Source organism: Leiobunum rupestre, chromosome 4 (genome assembly GCF_980474605.1).
Source record: "Leiobunum rupestre chromosome 4, qqLeiRupe1.1.hap1, whole genome shotgun sequence".
NCBI classification, from domain to species: Eukaryota; Metazoa; Arthropoda; class Arachnida; order Opiliones; family Sclerosomatidae; genus Leiobunum; species Leiobunum rupestre.
This window is the reverse complement of record NC_143387.1, coordinates 58,037,144-58,055,704: the sequence shown is the minus strand read 5'-3', so window position 1 is coordinate 58,055,704 and position 18,561 is coordinate 58,037,144. Positions and strand designations below refer to the sequence as shown.

Here is an 18,561-nt window from a genome sequence, read left to right as displayed (position 1 = left end):
ATTATGCAACCTTCTACTTCTCGAGAAAGTCCGCCAGGGACCGCTTATAACATTTTTTCATTAATTGCCCACTGCGTGGATATGGCTTGACACGCAATCAAGTCTTAAGGATAGGCAACTCGATAATGAATCGGCAGACTGGAATTTCACGCTGCGACACTGGCGTCATATTCAACATTTTGTAATTAAACATAATTTTGAACTTATTTAAAAAAAAACTCTTTTATATGAACTATAATGTTTAGAAATAAATTAAAATGTTAATTACCTAATTCAAGAACTAATGTTACACTAGAATATGATCAACCGGGACTCAAACCTGCGGCATTCTTATTTCCATGTATCTTGTGGATTTCCAAATTTGATTTATAACTCGAGCGCTCTCGCGAAGGTCACCCTGGGGTCTTAAAATGGAAATCCGTTGTGAAAATTGGTAATATTAGGAAATACACTTCAAATGTCTTAGGAACCTTATGGTGGCCCCTAATGAATCTCAAAGAAACGGCCATGGTTTACTGTGGAGAATTCACTCGTGACATGCTACTCGGCTCCTAGTCGACATAAAGCCTTATCACTTACCTACTTTGCTCTAGATCTTCAGTGTGAAAACTACTTCGGGTTTTTTTAATTCATTTTTGGTAGGTCTATTTTTCAAGTGGGTGACCTTCATTTTATTTATACGTCTTCTAATGATCCTTAGAAACGGCCGCCAGACAATGAATTTTAACATAACTATTTTTAATATAGAACTAAAAAAAAATAAGTGTATCATTACAAAATTCTAGTGAAACAATATCAAAATACAGTGCGAATAAATATTATTTAAAATCAACATGTAACCATTTATGGTAGAGAAAACAAACATTCCTCGAGTGAGGAGCCCGGCGGAAAAGTGTTCAGAACCGAGGCCGCATTGCCTCGTTGTACGGCGTTTGCGATTCTCTGTACTAGGTAATCGGTCGAACGCGGGTCACCAGACACCTCCCGAATTTTGCGGCCAATTGCGTGTATTAATTCCAGGCCGTCATGACCGAAAGATCCCAGGGTCTCGACGGCAACGGCCTGGAAAAGGAAACGATTCTCTAACCCCGAGTATTTGGCTTTTTTGAAAAGGGCAACGCAAGTGACCATGCAGGGGGGTAAATTATCTTATAGATAAAAAGAACGACTGCGCATGCGCTATCTGCCATAGCCTTTCCTTCTGTAAAAAAAGCAGAACCATATTTGCCGAATTTATTTTGTATAAATGAGCCTCTCGCGGTTTTTACGCAAAATCCATGCATTCTTTAGTCGCGAAAATGGCCGAGGAAAGTGAAGTCTCCGTGCTTACTGACAAATCGGATCCTAAACTTCTACAAAATAAATGTAATAAAAAAAGATAAATATTCTGTCGGGGTATAATGATAGGGAAATTGTTAAGGGAGACGGGATATAGGAGTGTGTGTGGTGTTGAATTTTCTTAAAGGGACTTTCAAGAGACCCTCTAGTCAATTTAAAATACGTCATTCGGTCGCCGTTCGTTGTGAAGCCAAAGTTACGACCGAATGACGTATTTCAAATCGACTAGGTCTTTCTTGAAAGTCCCTTTAATCCAATGTGAGGCTAGCGGCAGAGATTTACCGCGTCCAAGGCCTAATGTTTCAACTTCCATTATTAAAAATATTCAATTCACAAATAATTTTATTCCAAAACATTGTTAAATCGAAAATATCAAAGTCCAACTCTCGGAAACTAACCCAGTTCTTTTCTCCATAATAAATAAATTAAGCTAGGCCTAAATTCCTGGGTTCGTTGATTGCGAGCTAACTCAGCGAAGAAAATCGAAAAATTCGCGAATGAGAGCGAAATTGCGCCACGTGGCTACACCAAGGAGAATAAGGCTTTCGCGCTGTATAAAATCATCCTTGGAAAACCTACTTACGGCTTGTTGAAGAAAACATAGTTCCCCCTGCATGACCACTTCCGTTGCCCTTTAAGTTACCCCTCTCTAACCGTTTTCACAGTACGGTGGCATTGGATCCTTAGACCTTGGAGGAGAACCCCTTCTCTCCTCCAAGCTTAGACATTCCAATTATGGGATGGCCTGCGGACGTTATTGCGTTTGCTGGGTACATATATTGTTTCCTGGTCCTATACAGTTACCTTCCTTACGATTTTATTGAGTTTCATGCATTTCCTTCGTTCATATCGGCAGTTCTCTACATGACAACCTGAACACTTTTTCTTTGTAGTGAAGTGCGTTACAGTGAAACACAGATTTTGAGACCCAAAACTTCGTGCAAAATAGGTCTTTCCATAAATTCCGCTATGAATTTATCTTACCGCGATACATTCGGTACTCCAAGATGTAATAACCACAACTTGTGGTATTTTGAAAACTGCGATTACGACTTGACTTCCTTTTTTTTTGTTTTTTTGGTGATTTTTCATCTCTTGTTCCATAGCGAACATTTTACAAATAAGGGCAAAAGTGGATATAAAACAGAAAGTCTGGGAGGAAAAGGGTTCGTTAGCTTTCCCAGTGGTTTCCTTCAAAAATGAGGAGCTGTTTCCCCTATACAATGATTGAGCCAATCAGGAACGACTCTGTTACGTTTGGCCTATGTCTCATGACGTCACGGTCAGAGGAAATAGTTCAGATGGGCGATGCTAGCTAACCTAGCGGTAAAACCAAGAAGCATATTCTCCTTGGTAAATCTCCCGAAGACGTTGTCTCGTTGGTTAATTTATTCCATATTCAAAAATTTTGCCTCTGTTAAGTTCAAGAGTCACTGTGGCTCAAGCTCGTAAGAAATATACACCAGAAGAGTTAGCTTTAAAGCCGAAAAGTAAATTTAGTCAGTGTAATTTATTTATAAAAGATTTGTATTCAATTGGTACTATACAAACCAGTGAAGATTTAAACCAAGGCTTAACTAAAATTCCAGTAGATAGGGATGTAGACAAATTTTAGTATAGTAACATGGATTAAATAACCTTATAAGGTTATTTAATCAATGATAGTAATAACCAAGGTAATAATGCAGAATCGCAAACTGAGATTGGAGAGTTCATTTGCATATATTGGGTCACAAATTATAACTGGGTCAATTCCTTCTTCATTAAGTACTAAATTGTATACCCAATTGTTCCATGCGTACAGAAAGCCACTATCCTCAGAGTAATGCGAATGTAACAACTCGTGTTGAGAGCACATATCTTCTAGTAGTTCTTTTAAAGTTTGATTGTTTTTAAATTCGTTAAACACTTTAAGCCGCACACCCTATTCAAATAAAACAAAAACGTTTTTATCAATTATCTACCTAAGCCTTGCCAAACATGTGAATTTTCACAAAGAGCAGACGCACCAAATCCAGCCCAAAGACTATATAATCAGGTGGCTAAGGAACTGAAGAAGAACTATAATATATAAGCCGATTTACGCAGGTACATGCGAGTAAAGTGCCATTTGTAATGCTCCGCCAAAGGGGGTAGGCACAAACTAGGGGCATGCTTGGGGGATCCTCATTTTTGATGGAACAGGGCTACCGGGTCCTCCCAGACTTTCTGTTTTATATCCACTTTTGATAATGGGGAATCTCACAAAAAAGGGCGCTTGGTGTGAAGGCTCCTATGTACACCAATCTCTTCTTGAGAGAGTGCAGTGAAGCCCATAGAAATCTCATAGGTACATAGAATGCTGCCGCGTAACTGAGAAATAGCCAGACAGCTGTGGTAGACGATCGACCAATATCAACCAATCAGGACTCAAAGAGCAACTACCGCCGGTAACGTCACACGTGTGACATCTAGCTTGAGTTCTTAATAATAATAAATTACTTTATACATCACGTCGCTATAGAACCAGCAATTGATTGGGCGATATCTCTTTTATTTTTAATTTTACTGTCGAGATTCAAGATTCAAGATGTCGATGTTTTTAAATATGGCGGGTGATCAAATTGTTCCGACGAGGCGATAAGATAAAAAACTATTTATTTAATAATTTTAACTTTAATTGTTATGGCTCCTCGGTGTCTAACTCCGACGTGCAAAAAAAGTATTCATAGGGCGCGAATGTTTACTTGTACAGGTAATATAGTGGTATAACCCTCGGGTGGGAAACGGCGGGCGATATGAAATGTTTGTTTATAACATGGACTAATTAACATTAGTCCATGTTTATAACTTTATTTCAAGGGTTATCAAAGCAGCGGGCCATTTATACGGAGTTCAATTTAAGTGACGCAGAACGATATAATTTTTTTAATTTAATTACAAAATATATGTCCAATGCTGGTATTGCTGAAAGTAAAATTATCCTTAAATAATCGTTGTGATTTTGTTGCGTTGGCGAGAAGACTCAGTAACCCCAACTGTAATGGATTCCATAAATGTCTTTGGAACGCAGCCCCAAATTGTCTCATAAACGGGAATGTATCACAGATTATACTAAAGATAGTGATTGTGGAATAAACAATTTGTGGTTAGATTTGTGCTTATTCTATCAAAACATTTGGAACTTTAAATTAATTTTTGGCAAATTTGTTGGATTTGTTATTAAGGAGTTCTCTGGACGAATAAAATTAAATGGTGAGAGCTAGAGTCATATGACTATTATCAGGAAACTATAGAGGTATACACTTGGAATGTCTAAATGGAGAAAAAGGCGGGACTTAACTACGTCAAGTGTAAGACGTAACACGACATTTCTAAGGCGCTCTTCGTAAGAAAGAGTACGCATACCATTAACCAATTTCGTGGCTTTTTTTTGTACTCTCTCGATGTGCTCAATATCTTTGACTAGATGGGGCGACCAAATACTCGAGCAGTATTCGAGATGAGGGCGAATATATACATTGTACAATATTGTAAACGACTTAACACTGAAATGCGAAAAGGAACGGCGTAGTAAATAAAGAGCGCGGCAGCACGACTATGAGTAGCTCCAAACATACGGCCACTGAGCTTAACCCCAAGATCACGGACTACAGTTCAAGCCTCAATCAGCCTACCACCCAAACGGTACCCAAAACAGGGGTTTTTATCCCCACAATGCAGTACCATTGACTTAGAGACGTTGAAACCCATGCTATTGGAAGACACCCATTGCTCAAGAGCTTGGATGTCATCCTGTAGGGACTTCGAGTCACCCAGTGACGAAACTAATAGCGTGTGCTTTAGCCGTGACTTATCTAGGTTTCAATGGAGAAACAAAGGGGGCGTAGCGATAGTTTTCGGTCGCGACTCGCGAATAGACTACGCAGTCTATACAGTACCCCCGCCAGGAATTTTTAACACACAGGCCCGGTCTGATTTAAAGACCCCCCCCCCTATCTATATATTTTAATTTTGAAATGTCCGATTTTAAAGAATTTTCTTGACTATAGTAAAAATTAAAAAATTATGACACTAATATGTTAATTTAAACGTTTTCTTAGGAAAGATAAAATTTTCTGCCCTCGCAATTTAATCAAAGAATGATACTCTTCGATTAGAGCTTTTACCAAATTCGTCAACCACTAATTATGGTTTTCTTTTAAACAATTCGACAAATCCCGATTAATGGACAACGTAGCCAGATTTGAAAGTCTAAATTATCCCATAGTTGTTCGAAGACGTGTTTCTATTCTTTTCTGGGAACTGAAACTTCTTTCTGAGATGGTGTTTGCGACAGGAATGCATTGAACAACCTTGTAGTACTTAACAAGGTCAGGGTAGCCATATTCCATGGGCATTAAATAGTGGAAGCAGTCGCTTACGCTGTTAAAGTTTTTGGGGATAATTAAATTTCTCGCAATTTTAATTTGACTTTTTAAGGAATCAAGGTCGAAATGAAACCTATCGTATGTGTTACAATGTGTTAGGATATCGATTTCGTTTAGGAAGTTCTCAGAGTTAGGGTTAGACGCCATGATACCATTATATAGACCAGAGTTTTCTAATAGCTGGATTTTCATTTCAGAAATAAATTTGTCTATTAATTCGAAATAGGTGGACCTCATCTGGTCTATTAGGGTTTTTGCTTCAGTTTCCCTGGTCCCTGTTGTAATTGTTACCACACTATGTTTTAATCTCCTGTTAGGGATAATTTTACGTTTACGTAAAGCTAATGGTTCGCTGTTACGGTCAGGTACTGCAATAAAAGCCGATTCCGCGATTTTAGTAGCTTCTTCCCAATTAGAATCAAAGCGTTCAGAGTTTCTACAATCTTCTAAGGTCTTGACAGTAGCTTGGCAAATGGCAACGGCTTACGTAAAAATAACTTTGGAACTTTGTAAATATTCCGACAGGGAATTTGTTACGCCTAATACTTCGTCTAATGCAACGACTAATATTAGTTGTTATGTAATTGGGATATATACCCACGACACTCAGCAGCCTCGTCGGGTTTTCCGTTTTCAATCAGATTCTCTAAAGTTAAAACTACGAAATCGAGTCTATTTCTAAAATAGTGAATCCCTTTTTTTTGCCCCACCATCGAGTGTCGCAGCTTTGTGGCATTTTCAGTATGTCGTACCCTAGATCTTTTTGAGAGTTTTCAAAATATTCACTTCTAATAACCGAATTGGTTTGAAAGTTGTAAATGGCGTGAACCAAACCAAGTAATTCCCTAACTGTCGATATTTTGGAGCAACAGTAAACTAAAACTATATTTAAGCGGTGGGCGTAGCAATGAACGTACGGACAATGGCCACTACTGCTTCTTCTACTTTAACCCTTACTCCTTTTACGTGTCCACTCATTACACTAGCTCCATCATAAGTCTGTGCAACACAATTCTCCAGTTTGAAACCACCCTCTTTTAAAATATTTATAATTGCCAAGCTGATACTCTCAGAATCAAACTTGTGTAAATCTGTGAACCCTATAAATCGTTCTACGACACCTATTTCTGCTTTAGTATATCGAATACAAAGACTTTACTGCTCTACTCCCTCGTTGTCTCGTGTTTCGTCAGCTATTACAGAGTAGAATCCACCGGATTCGTTGACTTCTTGAACAATAATTTTTCTCACTAAACTTGCACAAATGCCAATTATTTCGTTTTGTATGGTGCATTATTTATTTGGCATTATTCTGCATATTATCGCATTTGGCTTTTAAATCAGGACATTTTCTTTTTAAAAGATCTAATATTGCAATAAAGTTTCCCCTATTCCCAATATTGTCGGCGGATGTGTAAGTGTTCCCCTGAAGTGCTAAATCTTGTTGGGCACATAAAATAATCACATTCACGTGTGTAGATAGGACCTCTCTGTTTCTAATAACGTCTAGTCTATGGTGGTCGTTAACCTGGCAAACTATTGATCCACGGGATTTGGATTCCATGTAGTCTAAGTACATTTTGTAGGCTAGCTGGTGAGAAGATTTGTTGGAAGTGAAGTGTTCTTCGAATTGTGTCCCCATGTTTTTCCAATCCGAAAATCCCTTTAGAAATGCAGTGTTTCTACTGCCTAAAAAATGACGGCAACAAAAACAATACACTGCATCCTTTGCAACTGAATATTCAATCATTTGATATTTGTCATACCAAGAAGAATTGAAACCTCGATTTTTACCGCCAATTAATCTTTTAGGCAATCTTTATCTAGACTAATATCCAAGTTATTCAACGCGTGTAAGCCGATTTCTTTTGAATTGGACACGTTTGATGTATTTTGTGCATGGTTAGAGTTGGGGTTTGCAATTACTTCTGCAATTTCTCCTTCATGAGTCAGTTCCATTTCCATATCAGTACTGACGTTTGGAAGAACTTCAGCAGTATTACTAAAACAGTGACTGTTATCAGTCCCCAAGGATTCTAAACCCTTTCCCAATTCTTTGACTAGGTTTTTCTCAGAACTATAGTTATGGCTTTGCGCCGACGATTTCAAAAAACGTGCCATTGCACCTTTCTGACTACTAACGAAACTATCTTCCCTTTTCCATTTTTCTCGTTTTTGGGACCCAGATAAAAATTTTCTGGTAATCATATTTCAAAATGCTACTATTATATACTAATAGCGAAATAACCTTAAAAAGGTTTAAGAAAATAAAGCTTAGTTAAAGCTATGTAGTCTTCAAACATACTTTTTAATAATACCAGCTATATCAAAGCACTGAAAGAAGCTGTTTGAATATTTTTTCTAGAATAGCTAATTAGCCTTAAAAAAGGCTTTTTGAATAATTTAGCTAGAATAGCTAATTAGCCTTGAAAAAGGCTGTTTAAAAATTAGCTTAAAACAGCTAAATAGCCTTTAAAAAGGCTGTTTGACAAAGTTAGTCTCGGAAGAGACTTTGAAAAAATTTGACTAGGAGATAATCGAAATTGAGAACTACCTGTTTGTTCAGGAGCAGAAAACGAAATGAAGAAACGCGCGTTATCTGGGACAAATCCGACCACTGAAGGTCTAGGTCCTTTCTCTACGATCAGTGGTCACTGATATCACGTGATTTCGCAAAAGGGACAAAGTGTAAAAAAGAAAAAACCCTAATCCCCAGGACGCTCTCTATTAAAAGTAGTGACTGGTACCAAGGACAGTAGCTACTGTATCTACTGCCCTTGCTGGTACGATGCTTTACGCTTCGGCCTCCCGCTGGGATTTCCCTTCGTTTAAGCGTTGCAACGGCTTAAGCCGTATTAAAGAAATCCAGTTTCTCACTTTATGCCCCCTTTTGTAGAATTCCTAGAAACTAAGCTTATGTTTCTGGTGTTGGTTGGAGCTAAGTTATCACTGAGGCGAACAGGTGGTTTTTTTTGCTGCTTTCCTTGCACGACAGACTTCCCCATCCCGGGCCAGTCTTTTGTCATATACTCTATGTCAATGTTAACAGAGTACACTACCAAAAGCAGAAACCACAGAGTTCGCTGCCTTTGGTTGTGTACTCAAGTAATATTGATTTCGAGTATAGGTGGTTCAAAAGAGAACGTTTTGTTAGGGCCATCATGGACTAATTAATTAGTCCATGGGGCCATTTAGGACTCTTGGAAATTGGAATTGAATGGGAGTTCTTTTTTTAGAGGGCTAGATGACCAATTTTTAAAAATCACATTTGGAGGCCCCAGAGGCAATTTTTTTAAACTTTTAGAGGCCCCTAAAATAGGCCTAAAAATTTTGAAAATAGGCACGTGCCTACTTGTGCCTACTGCTGGCGGGGGCACTGAGTCTATATAACCTTTGGCGTAACACGGTGCTAGAGAGAATATCTCCTTTATGCCATGCGGATATAGGAGTCAAAGGATAATAATAATAATAGTTTTATTCATCAGGTAAAGAAAGCTATACACTTATTGAGCCCTGACCACGCGAATACAATCGAATAGAAATGAGCACTGTTATAAATTGTTTTTTTGTTTTTTCTCTCCCCCCCCCCCTATGAGACCTTGGTAGCACCAACCACGACCCTTGTCCAAACGGGCCTTAAAGGCAGACACGGAAGAATTTGGGTAAAGAAGGTACGCCGAACCGTACTAAGGCAACGCCATTTAACAATGGTGGGGGGTTTGCGCCCGGTCCATTTAATATCAAAAAATTGCCCACTGTCTTCTGTGAATATTTTAATTATGTGTATATATAAATTTTTATAATTTATTGATTTTACCCAAAAAATCGTAATACTAGGACAGACGGATAGACTATGTTTATGTACAGGATGCACAGACAAACTGCTCTTTTTAAATTATGTTACTGATACCATGGAGAAAACCTCCTGTCTCAGTGTCTCTTTCTCCATGCTGATACGTTGGGAAATTAATCGCTTTTACTCTAACGGAACGACAAGCGCGAAAGTTCTTCAATGTATTTTAGAATGGAAATAAGAAAATCCGTGAGTTTTATAATTTTAAATATTCTGGTTTTTATTCGATACAGTCAATAAGAGGGCATGAAAAACTGTCCTATCAACTTTTTTGGATCAGTGATACTAGTCAGTCAGTGACAGTGCCTGAGCTATTTAGGCCTTGCCATTAACAAGGAAGAAATCTTAGAAGCGCCTATATAACTTTTTGTTATGCTTCCAAGTCTTTTTTATCTTTGTTGACTCATACCTGATCTAACTTAAATCATACATTTTTTGAGCTCCACCATGTTTCATGAGCCAACAGAAATATATATGTATGTAACATTGTGCATATATATGGCTACTAAGCCTTCTATCTCTTATTAGGAAAATAGTCTACTCCTGCCATTAACATTCCTTCCACTTTAAGTCGTCACACATCTCTCTTTACACTTTTCAAGTTAGTTACAGTTGTACACAATTCCACTTCATTCTATAGAGTTACTAAATTGAAGATGGATTGGAATTAAGTTTCCTGAGTGGTCTGTGTATCAGTATGGAAAAATGGGTGAACCATTGGTGAGGACAGAAATTGATAAGGAGAATAATTCGAGTCTACACAATTTGGCTAATAATAAACTTCTATTAGCTTCTAAGTAATTTTAATTTTCTTGTTTATTGCACTTTAATTAGGTGAAATTCTAATATTTGTTTATAACATTAAGTTCAAGTTTAGACAAACGATGTCTAATGCACCAAGATAGTTGGATATCTAAAAAGCCTAAAATTTCTCAACCAGAATCATTTGAAACGATAATGGCATCTGGTTTCAAAAATAACAGTTCAAATAAACCAAGAACATCAAACTTAAGTCGTTCAGCCCGACCAAGATTAGGCATTCAATACTTAGACGACGATAGTGATGAGGTTGGTAGAACAAATGGGGAACAACAGTTATGGAAATCCCAAGACAAGGCAGAGGCTTCTGGCTCGAAAGAAACGTCCAAGTCTTCTAAGAATATACCTCAAAAAAGTTTATTACCCCAAATTTCACCACAACCTTCAACCAGCGGAGAAAATTTTACTCCTAGATCTAAAGACCAAAGAAATTTAGAGAACAAGAAGCGGGCCCTATCCTTAAATAAGAAACAAAATGGCATAGCACATGCTAGCGAATTTTCAAGCGATGTTGAAGATTTATCTAATATTGCTCCAACAACTTCCAAAGCTCAAACCAAAAATGGGAGGAAAAACACTGTTCCGGCTAGAAACCATTCATTTAATGGCCACTCAAATGCGCATAGAGACAATCTTGATTCGTTAACGGAAAGTGACTCTGCACAACACACAGTTTTGCCACGGCATTTTCGGTCTCCAGTTCACAAAAGGAGTTCTCAAAATGTATCTGATAGGAGAACCAATGGAGAGACGAATAATGCTAATCACTCTGGTATAGAAGAAGGATTTTTTCGTAGACCCAGAATTTCAGTTGAAAGATACCGTGGTAGCCCACCTAGGAACCCACCACACCACAGGCGACAAGCTAATGGCAGAAATGATGGGTCATTTTTTAGGAGTATTGTACAAAGGTAATTTTCAAAAGCTAAGTATAGTAGTATGTATTATAATTTTTGTTAAATTACAATGTAAGTTTTACTTTTTTCAGCAACCCTGGATTATTTGATACTGAAGAAGATGAAGCTGTTGTAGACATAACAAGGAATAGCCCTTCCCTAAGATCAAATCAAGGTAGAAGGCCCATTGATAATAGGGAACTCGAAGAAAATTCATCTAGAAATAGACGTTTTAACCAAGGCTTTTCACCAGACCATCAACCTCGTAGGAGAAATAACAACAGAGGTAAGATATATTTTAAGTTACAGTGAACTACTGTCTAGAAGATAAGAGATAGTGTTATCATGCTACGATTGTCTATTGACTTTAGAATTTTTTTTTTCCACTCAAGCCTTATCTTTAAAAAATTAAGTGACTTCACCAGGGAATTTTTGTTCTATTCGCAATACTTTAATAATACTTTGTTTGACAACTTAAACCACCTCAATCAGCGTGCAACTTAACATGTAGTCAGTTTCCTAATGGCTTTGTTAAGCCTTGGTTATAGGGTTTTTAGAAGGATGATAAATTATTTTAATGCTTTTTTTATGCTATGTTTTGCGTGGTCATTATCACTGTGCATGTTGTTCCTATTCATACTTTTTATAACCCTCTTCAGTATTTTTGGTAATATATAAACTTTGTTTAATTTTTAAAATTGTTTTATATTATTTAAATCTTGTATTCTCCATAGTTCCTCGTCAAAATCGTGATAGACAGCCCCGAATTAGATACGCATCTCCGTCAAGAAGAACTGTCTCGTCTCCGGTTCGTAGAACTGTTACATCTCCAGATGCGGCTGAAAGAGTGAGGCAGATTCAAGAAGATGAAGATTTAGCCAGAATATTACAGGCTGAATTTGACGCTGAAGCGGAAAGTGTCGCTTTCCATATCAATGATGAGGATGACTCGGATGATTCGAGCATTAATGGAATATTTGAGAACAATAATTTTGATGAAGAAGGTTCTGCAAGTCGCGGTATAGGAGTTGATTCTACATCTTCCAGTGAAGTTGAAGAAGTAGATGTTGTTGGAAGTTTCTATCGAGCCCCTCATATTTATAGAAATGGAGGTTATCATCAATTTGCTGGAAATATGGTAATTAAAGATTTTATTGCTAATAATACAGCTAGCCAAAATTTGATGTGCTTCAAGTTAAGCGGTTTCATAAGTAGATGATTATGTTCTATAGGTGTGTCAGTTAAATTGAAATAATTACCAATAGCTAAATGTCACATCCAAAAAGATAAGAGTTTTTCTCACAAGAAAGGGTTAACTTAAAAACAAATGATCACATGCCAGTCCTAAGCATTGGTATGGCTCTTTGTACATGCTCAATATGACAATGAGGCAACAACAAAACTGATTAGTCATTCTGGACATGTCTCAGTAAAAATTAACATGTGGGTGACACACATGAAACATTTAAAACCTATTGCAGTTTGACTTATTAAGATTTTGGGAATGTAAATTTAATTTTAACTTCTGGCACTCTTTTAGCCTCTGGTAAGAAGCAGAGGCCGAAGAGGACGTCCTAGAACCTCTCGAGCAAATACCATGTTTCATTTGCACGACTTATTCGGATGGGCTGTGGGTGTGGACTTTTTGGCAGAAAATGAAGACAATTCTTCCGATGATTACGAAGTAGTTACCGAATTAAAATTAATGTATTTCTTTAAACTACATGTTTCGTTTAATTTCAGATGCTGTGGAATTTAACAGAGAGATTGGGAGAAGTAGTTCCTCGTGGGATGGACAAGAGAGAGATAAATCGTTTGCCAACCCGTAAATTCATTCAATCCTTGCGTAACAATAATTACCAAAGTGATTCAGCTACTAGCTCTCAAACTCCTTCTACACCCATAAAGGAATGCCAAGTGTGTTTGAGCGAGTTTGAAAACAATGAAATTTTGAGAATTCTTCCATGTTTTCATGAATTTCATGCCACGTGTATCGATCGTTGGCTAAAGGTTAGTATTTAATGCATTTTTAAGTTTCGTATTACAAGTTTATAAGAAACTTTCTTTTTCTCAAAAGAATAATAACACTTGCCCAGTTTGCCGGGCAGAAGTCAATGGAGTAAATTCTGAATAAATAAAATTTTAAAATAATTTTTGATACATGTACTTTGATTTAGTGAACTATTTCAACGTATTAGGTTAAATTAACCTTGTTTTTGTCTTCTAATATTTGTATATTTTAAAAAAAGTCTCGTATGTTTTAGATTTTTGCGCTTAATAAAGTAGTTCATATACTTCGAGAGTTTGATTATAGATGGCCCCACAATCGCTATTTTCTAGTGGTGTTTTTGCGTTTGAATTATTTTTGCTCATTCTCACGGTTTTGTTTGGCCAAAGAAAATCTAGAAGAGGAATAGAAACTACATTGCTGTAGGTGATAAAAAACTTCACTTTTGGGTTGGGAACTTTCGGTTAATAATGCAATAGAAGAGGCAAAAGTGAGTAGCCATTATACATCCCAAGAAGAAATTTCTATTCCTTTATTTTCTTTGGTTTGGCACAGTTCCAAGACGGTATTTCTGTATTTAGGCAGTCGTTTTGTTCTCCAGGTTCTACAAAAGTTTAAGGCCTTTGGTTGGCGATGTTTAAAAAATCTTAGCTTGAGTAAACAATGTGGTTAAGCTTTTGCTATTTTAAGTTATCCTGGACAATTTCAACAACTAAATTAAAAAAAAAACATGAATTATTCCTGTACCCTTGATATTAAGTAGAAGTGATGTGCTGTCATTGACCACTTATCCTTGCCTCTTTCAAGATCTTATCTGCAAGTCTATTTTTACTTATTATTTATTTAATGTTGAAATGCCAACCACTTTTGGGAATGCAAAATGAGGAGGAGGGAGGGGGAGCAGAGTAACAAGAGTGAGAAATTGGTGTTTATAGCGGAGGCCTTCACATCAAGCACACAGCATAGATCCAGGCGGAAAATTACAGATTTTATTTAGAGCCAGACTCGTTTCAAATGTTTCCAAAAATAAAATTTAAACAAGTTAGTCAAGCCACAAATCGCCAGATCGGGTCCCTCATTTAGTATTGCGCTATAGCAGCTTTTAATTAGTTTCTATATATACCAATCGATGGAAGCACATGCTAGGAGCAAATTCTTTCGTGGGGTCTGAATAAAGGGGAAATGAAGGGTTTTTTTTTTATTTTTCTGAAATAGCCGAGACTTTCTTTAAGTTCCTATTTTTAGTAATAGATGGTGATGGCCGTAAGTAATATGACATCCACGTTTCTCTTAGTTCTGACAGAGAGAATTTCTGAGGTTGAGTCATGAAGGAGTAGATTTTCTTACGGAGAATATTCGTGGGAGAATCCATAGCTTGACTACATGGGGAGGGAACCGTTAGGGGAAAGAAATTTCAGATCGGGGCCAAAGAGGTTAAATTTGACATTAATGGGAAATGGGGCGAACACGATTGCATAGCCGGTGGGGCCAACTATTAGCCAGTCCGGCCCTGTAATGAGGGGTATTCTCTTAGTTCCTCTTCCCAGTGAGGGCTGTTGGGTATCTCGTTCAGGGCCGGCGCTAGGATTTTCGGGCCCCTGTAAGCGTTCTCTGGCCCCTGCCCCCCCCCCAATTATTTACTATTTTTTTTTAAATATAATTTTTTTATTTAGTTAGGCACCCGGGGTACTTTCTCCCCGCTTACCCCCCCTAACGCCAGCCCTGATATCCTGGTAGACATTTAACACGTGACACTGAAGACGGAACTTTCTATAGCCATCTTTTTATTTATTTATTCAAGACTCTACAAGCCACGTGCACGATCTTCGTTACAAGGAGGTACGATGTACAAACATACAACAAAACAGCCGACTACTATTTCTATCGGTTACCCACTTTATTTTGGAGGTTATACCCCCTTTAAACAATTTTGACAACCGTTTTCTTTTTTTGTCTAATTAATTTTCTCCTATTTTTCATTTTTTTCCCCCATTTTTCTTCCTATATTTTCCTTACCCCCAATTTTCTTCCTATATTTTCCTTACCCCCAATTTTCTTCCTATATTTTCCTTACCCCCAATTTTCTTCCTATATTTTCCTTACCCCCATTTTCTTCCTATATTTTCCTTACCCCCATTTTCTTCCTATATTTTCCTTACCTCCCATTTTCTTCCTATATTTTCCTTACCCCCATTTTCTTCCTATATTTTCCTTACCCCCCATTTTCTTCCTATATTTTCCTTACCCCCCATTTTCTTCCTATATTTTCCTTACCCCCCATTTTCTTCCTATATTTTCCTTACCCCCCCATTTTCTTCCTATATTTTCCATACCCCCATTTTCTTCCTATATTTTCCTTACCCCCCCCATTTTCTTCCTATATTTTCCTTACCCCCCCATTTTCTTACTATATTTTCCTTACCCCCCATTTTCTTCCTATATTTTCCTTACCCCCCCATTTTCTTCCTATATTTTCCATACCCCCATTTTCTTCCTATATTTTCCTTACCCCCCATTTTCTTCCTATATTTTCCTTACCCCCCATTTTCTTCCTATATTTTCCTTACCCCCCCCCCCATTTTCTTCCTATATTTTCCATACCCCCCCCATTTTCTTCCTATATTTTCCATACCCCCCATTTTCTTCCTATATTTTCCATACCCCCCATTTTCTTCCTATATTTTCCTTACCCCCCATTTTCTTCCTATATTTTCCTTACCCCCCATTTTCTTCCTATATTTTCCTTACCCCCAATTTTCTTCCTATAGTTTCCTATATTTGACTGATAAATTTCCTATAATTCCTTTAAAATATTCCGTGGTCACCGTGTGAGGGGGAGGGGGGAGCGCTAAAAATCGTACCAACATTGTAATTATCCCCCAGTAAAAATAAATACATTCTTGATATGGCGAATCTACATAACGTAAGGTTAGGGACACTTTCATAGACGCGGGCTGCTCGTGCTTATCGACAGTCTTACCCCAGCGACTTCATGGCCAAGAATAGAAATCCCACCTAAGGTACTTTCTCATTACAACGAATTCCGAGGCCAAGTCGATTCATTTCCGCATTAATACGACGTACTCCCCAAATCTGCATTATAATTTAGCGATCCTCACTAGCTAAAATAAAAAACCTAGTGCTATTGAGATAATAAAAACGCCGTTGGGTCTCTTCCACCGTTGAGGGAGAGATTGTCATAGCATAAGTAACGTAATAGCGTAAGTATGGCACTTGAACCAATTTTTACTAAATGCTGACCTCAAAGTACCGTCGAGAAATATCGAAATACCGCCTGAACTATTCGAGACCGTAAGCTATCGCTTCGTCCTAAAACTAGACAGCAGACTGTATTATTGTTTACCAGCTAGTAGAGTAAGGCTTTTTTATGTTACGCAATTACAATAACCTATAAAAGGTAAATATTTACTTTTTATTATAATTTTACATAGTTTTGTGTTTCCTCCGTGGCAACCAGATTCAGGCATTTTTTTTTTTAGTCAAGGAAGGAAGATAGAAGGGCTGAGTGGGTCTGAGAAGACCGCGAGCCCGGCGAAGATTTGTGAGGCGTGAGTGGGACGGGGGGGACAAATGCGGTCCGCCCGTCCACTGGATTAATCAGGGCGAGATATGTGTAACGGCCATGCCAACGGGGGGATACGTGGGGACAGGGGTGGGGACACCCGCGGTGGATGTATTCCGACCACCCGTTGGGGGATTGGTGGTCGTCCTCACACGGCCATCCACAAACTCTGCCTCCCAGACGCTTATGATAACAGGAGTACGCCACTACTCCCGGCCAGATTCCGGCATTATTTTTTCTAATTAGTCAATAGCAGACGCTAAGTCGTAGGCGCTACCTCGGAAGAGCGTGGCACCACAGCGTCACCTAGACTCGCTTCGATCCCCTAATGAATTTTTACATTTTAGGCAAAGGCCTAGAGTCATTTAAAACTCTCACAAACTCTCACAAATGAAAAATAACGCTTAGTTTGGCAAAATAATGACGAATTGTTGTATTCGAATGTATAAATTAATGGTTGATATAACTCGGTACATCTCTTTATTTTCCTACTATTTAAGGTTATTTGAAATTTAATTTGGTCGATCAATAAGAAAAACAAATTATAAAAATGACTAACAAGTTTCATACTTATGTTGTTAGGTACTACTAGGGCTCGGCGATCGGATAACGGTTATCCACTAGTAAATGCACTCCATTGTGGAGTGATTTATTATTTAATACCACATTTTAGTTTAGATATATTTACCAATTTTAGCCATGAAAGTTTAATCGGTAAAGAAAATTTCCGTTTTTATTTGCCACTATAATTGTGGTGTTGGAATTAATCAAATTTTAAAACTTTTTCTGTGTGTTTTTGTTTTGAGAGTCCCACTATATAGTGTCGGCTAGAGCCTTAGACACCATTACAACAAATAAACGTCACAGAAAATAGCGGCACCAACGTTAAAAGCGCTGAAGGGATCGCAAAAATCCCGACAGCAAGCGGAAGTATCCCGGGCGGGAGCTACCTTCCGGAAGAGCGGAGAACGATAATAGAGAGGAAGGGGTAAGCCAACCCCCCGGAAAGCGTTCCGAAACTCTAGCGGGAAACCGCTGAACCGGGGCAGAATAAAGCAAAATGACCAAAATCTCCCTCTACCTGGCAGAGCGGACAAAGGGAGGAGGAGCGTACACCGAAACGACACAACACCGCGGGAACCGGGACACGATCGACACGAGCCAACGACAGTAGGCGTTCCTGGGGCCTGCCCAGATGACAGTCCCAGAGCAAAGAACGGGCCGGAAAGTCCTGCAAGGAGAAGAGGAAACGGCCCGTCCGAGTATCAGCCCAAACGCTCCGCCACATCCGGAGAAGCGCAGACGAGCACCGGCGACGAATAGTAAGAGTATCCGGAGGCGGGACATACAGAGGAGCCACTGCATCAGTGGAGGCGGCTTTAGCAAGGGCATCCACCTGCTCGTTGGGCCCGATACCCACATGGGACGGCGTCCACAAGAGACGATAGCGGACAGAAGTGTGGGAGAGGAATTTCCCAAACAGGGTTTGGACCAACGGGTCCGCAGACGAGTTGTCCGCTAAAGTATATAGGGCGGAGAGAGAATCGGAACATAAGATCGCAGTGTAAATTGCATGGCCAAGAAGCCAAGACATCGCCTCATAAAGGGCACACAACTCGATCCGAGAAATAGCCAAATGAGAGGAGCACCGAAAA

The 18,561-nt window shown here is 38.6% G+C and overlaps 2 protein-coding genes across 5 annotated transcripts in view; both read left to right on the top strand.

The window, feature by feature from the left end:
• The first annotated feature begins 9,697 nt into the window (after positions 1 to 9,697).
• On the top strand, positions 9,698 to 13,609 carry LOC149948459 (uncharacterized). Of its 2 annotated transcripts, none has more exons than XM_090173484.1 (8): positions 9,698 to 9,789; positions 10,241 to 10,397; positions 10,467 to 11,330; positions 11,408 to 11,601; positions 12,050 to 12,453; positions 12,856 to 12,999; positions 13,059 to 13,325; positions 13,393 to 13,609. In XM_090173484.1, the coding sequence occupies exons 2-8, from the start codon at positions 10,306 to 10,308 to the stop codon at positions 13,447 to 13,449; spliced, it is 2,022 nt and encodes a 673-aa protein (XP_090029610.1). In that variant the 5' UTR covers positions 9,698 to 9,789; positions 10,241 to 10,305; the 3' UTR covers positions 13,450 to 13,609. The 2 variants fall into 2 exon arrangements, with proteins under 2 accessions (XP_090029610.1, XP_090029611.1); XM_090173485.1 differs by having other exon boundaries at positions 10,203 to 10,397.
• A 434-nt stretch (positions 13,610 to 14,043) lies between these two features.
• The window catches only part of LOC149948458 (soluble guanylate cyclase 88E-like), a 36,776-nt gene continuing 32,258 nt past the window's right edge, over positions 14,044 to 18,561 (top strand). The window contains exons 1-2 of one of the 3 annotated variants that reach the window (XM_090173481.1): positions 14,044 to 14,139; positions 15,125 to 15,162. The gene's annotated coding sequence lies outside the window, so the exon portion shown is untranslated. Of the gene's footprint in view, positions 14,140 to 15,124; positions 15,232 to 16,529; positions 16,545 to 18,561 lie in introns of those variants that run through there. The other 2 variants (XM_090173480.1, XM_090173479.1) reach the window with 2 other exon arrangements.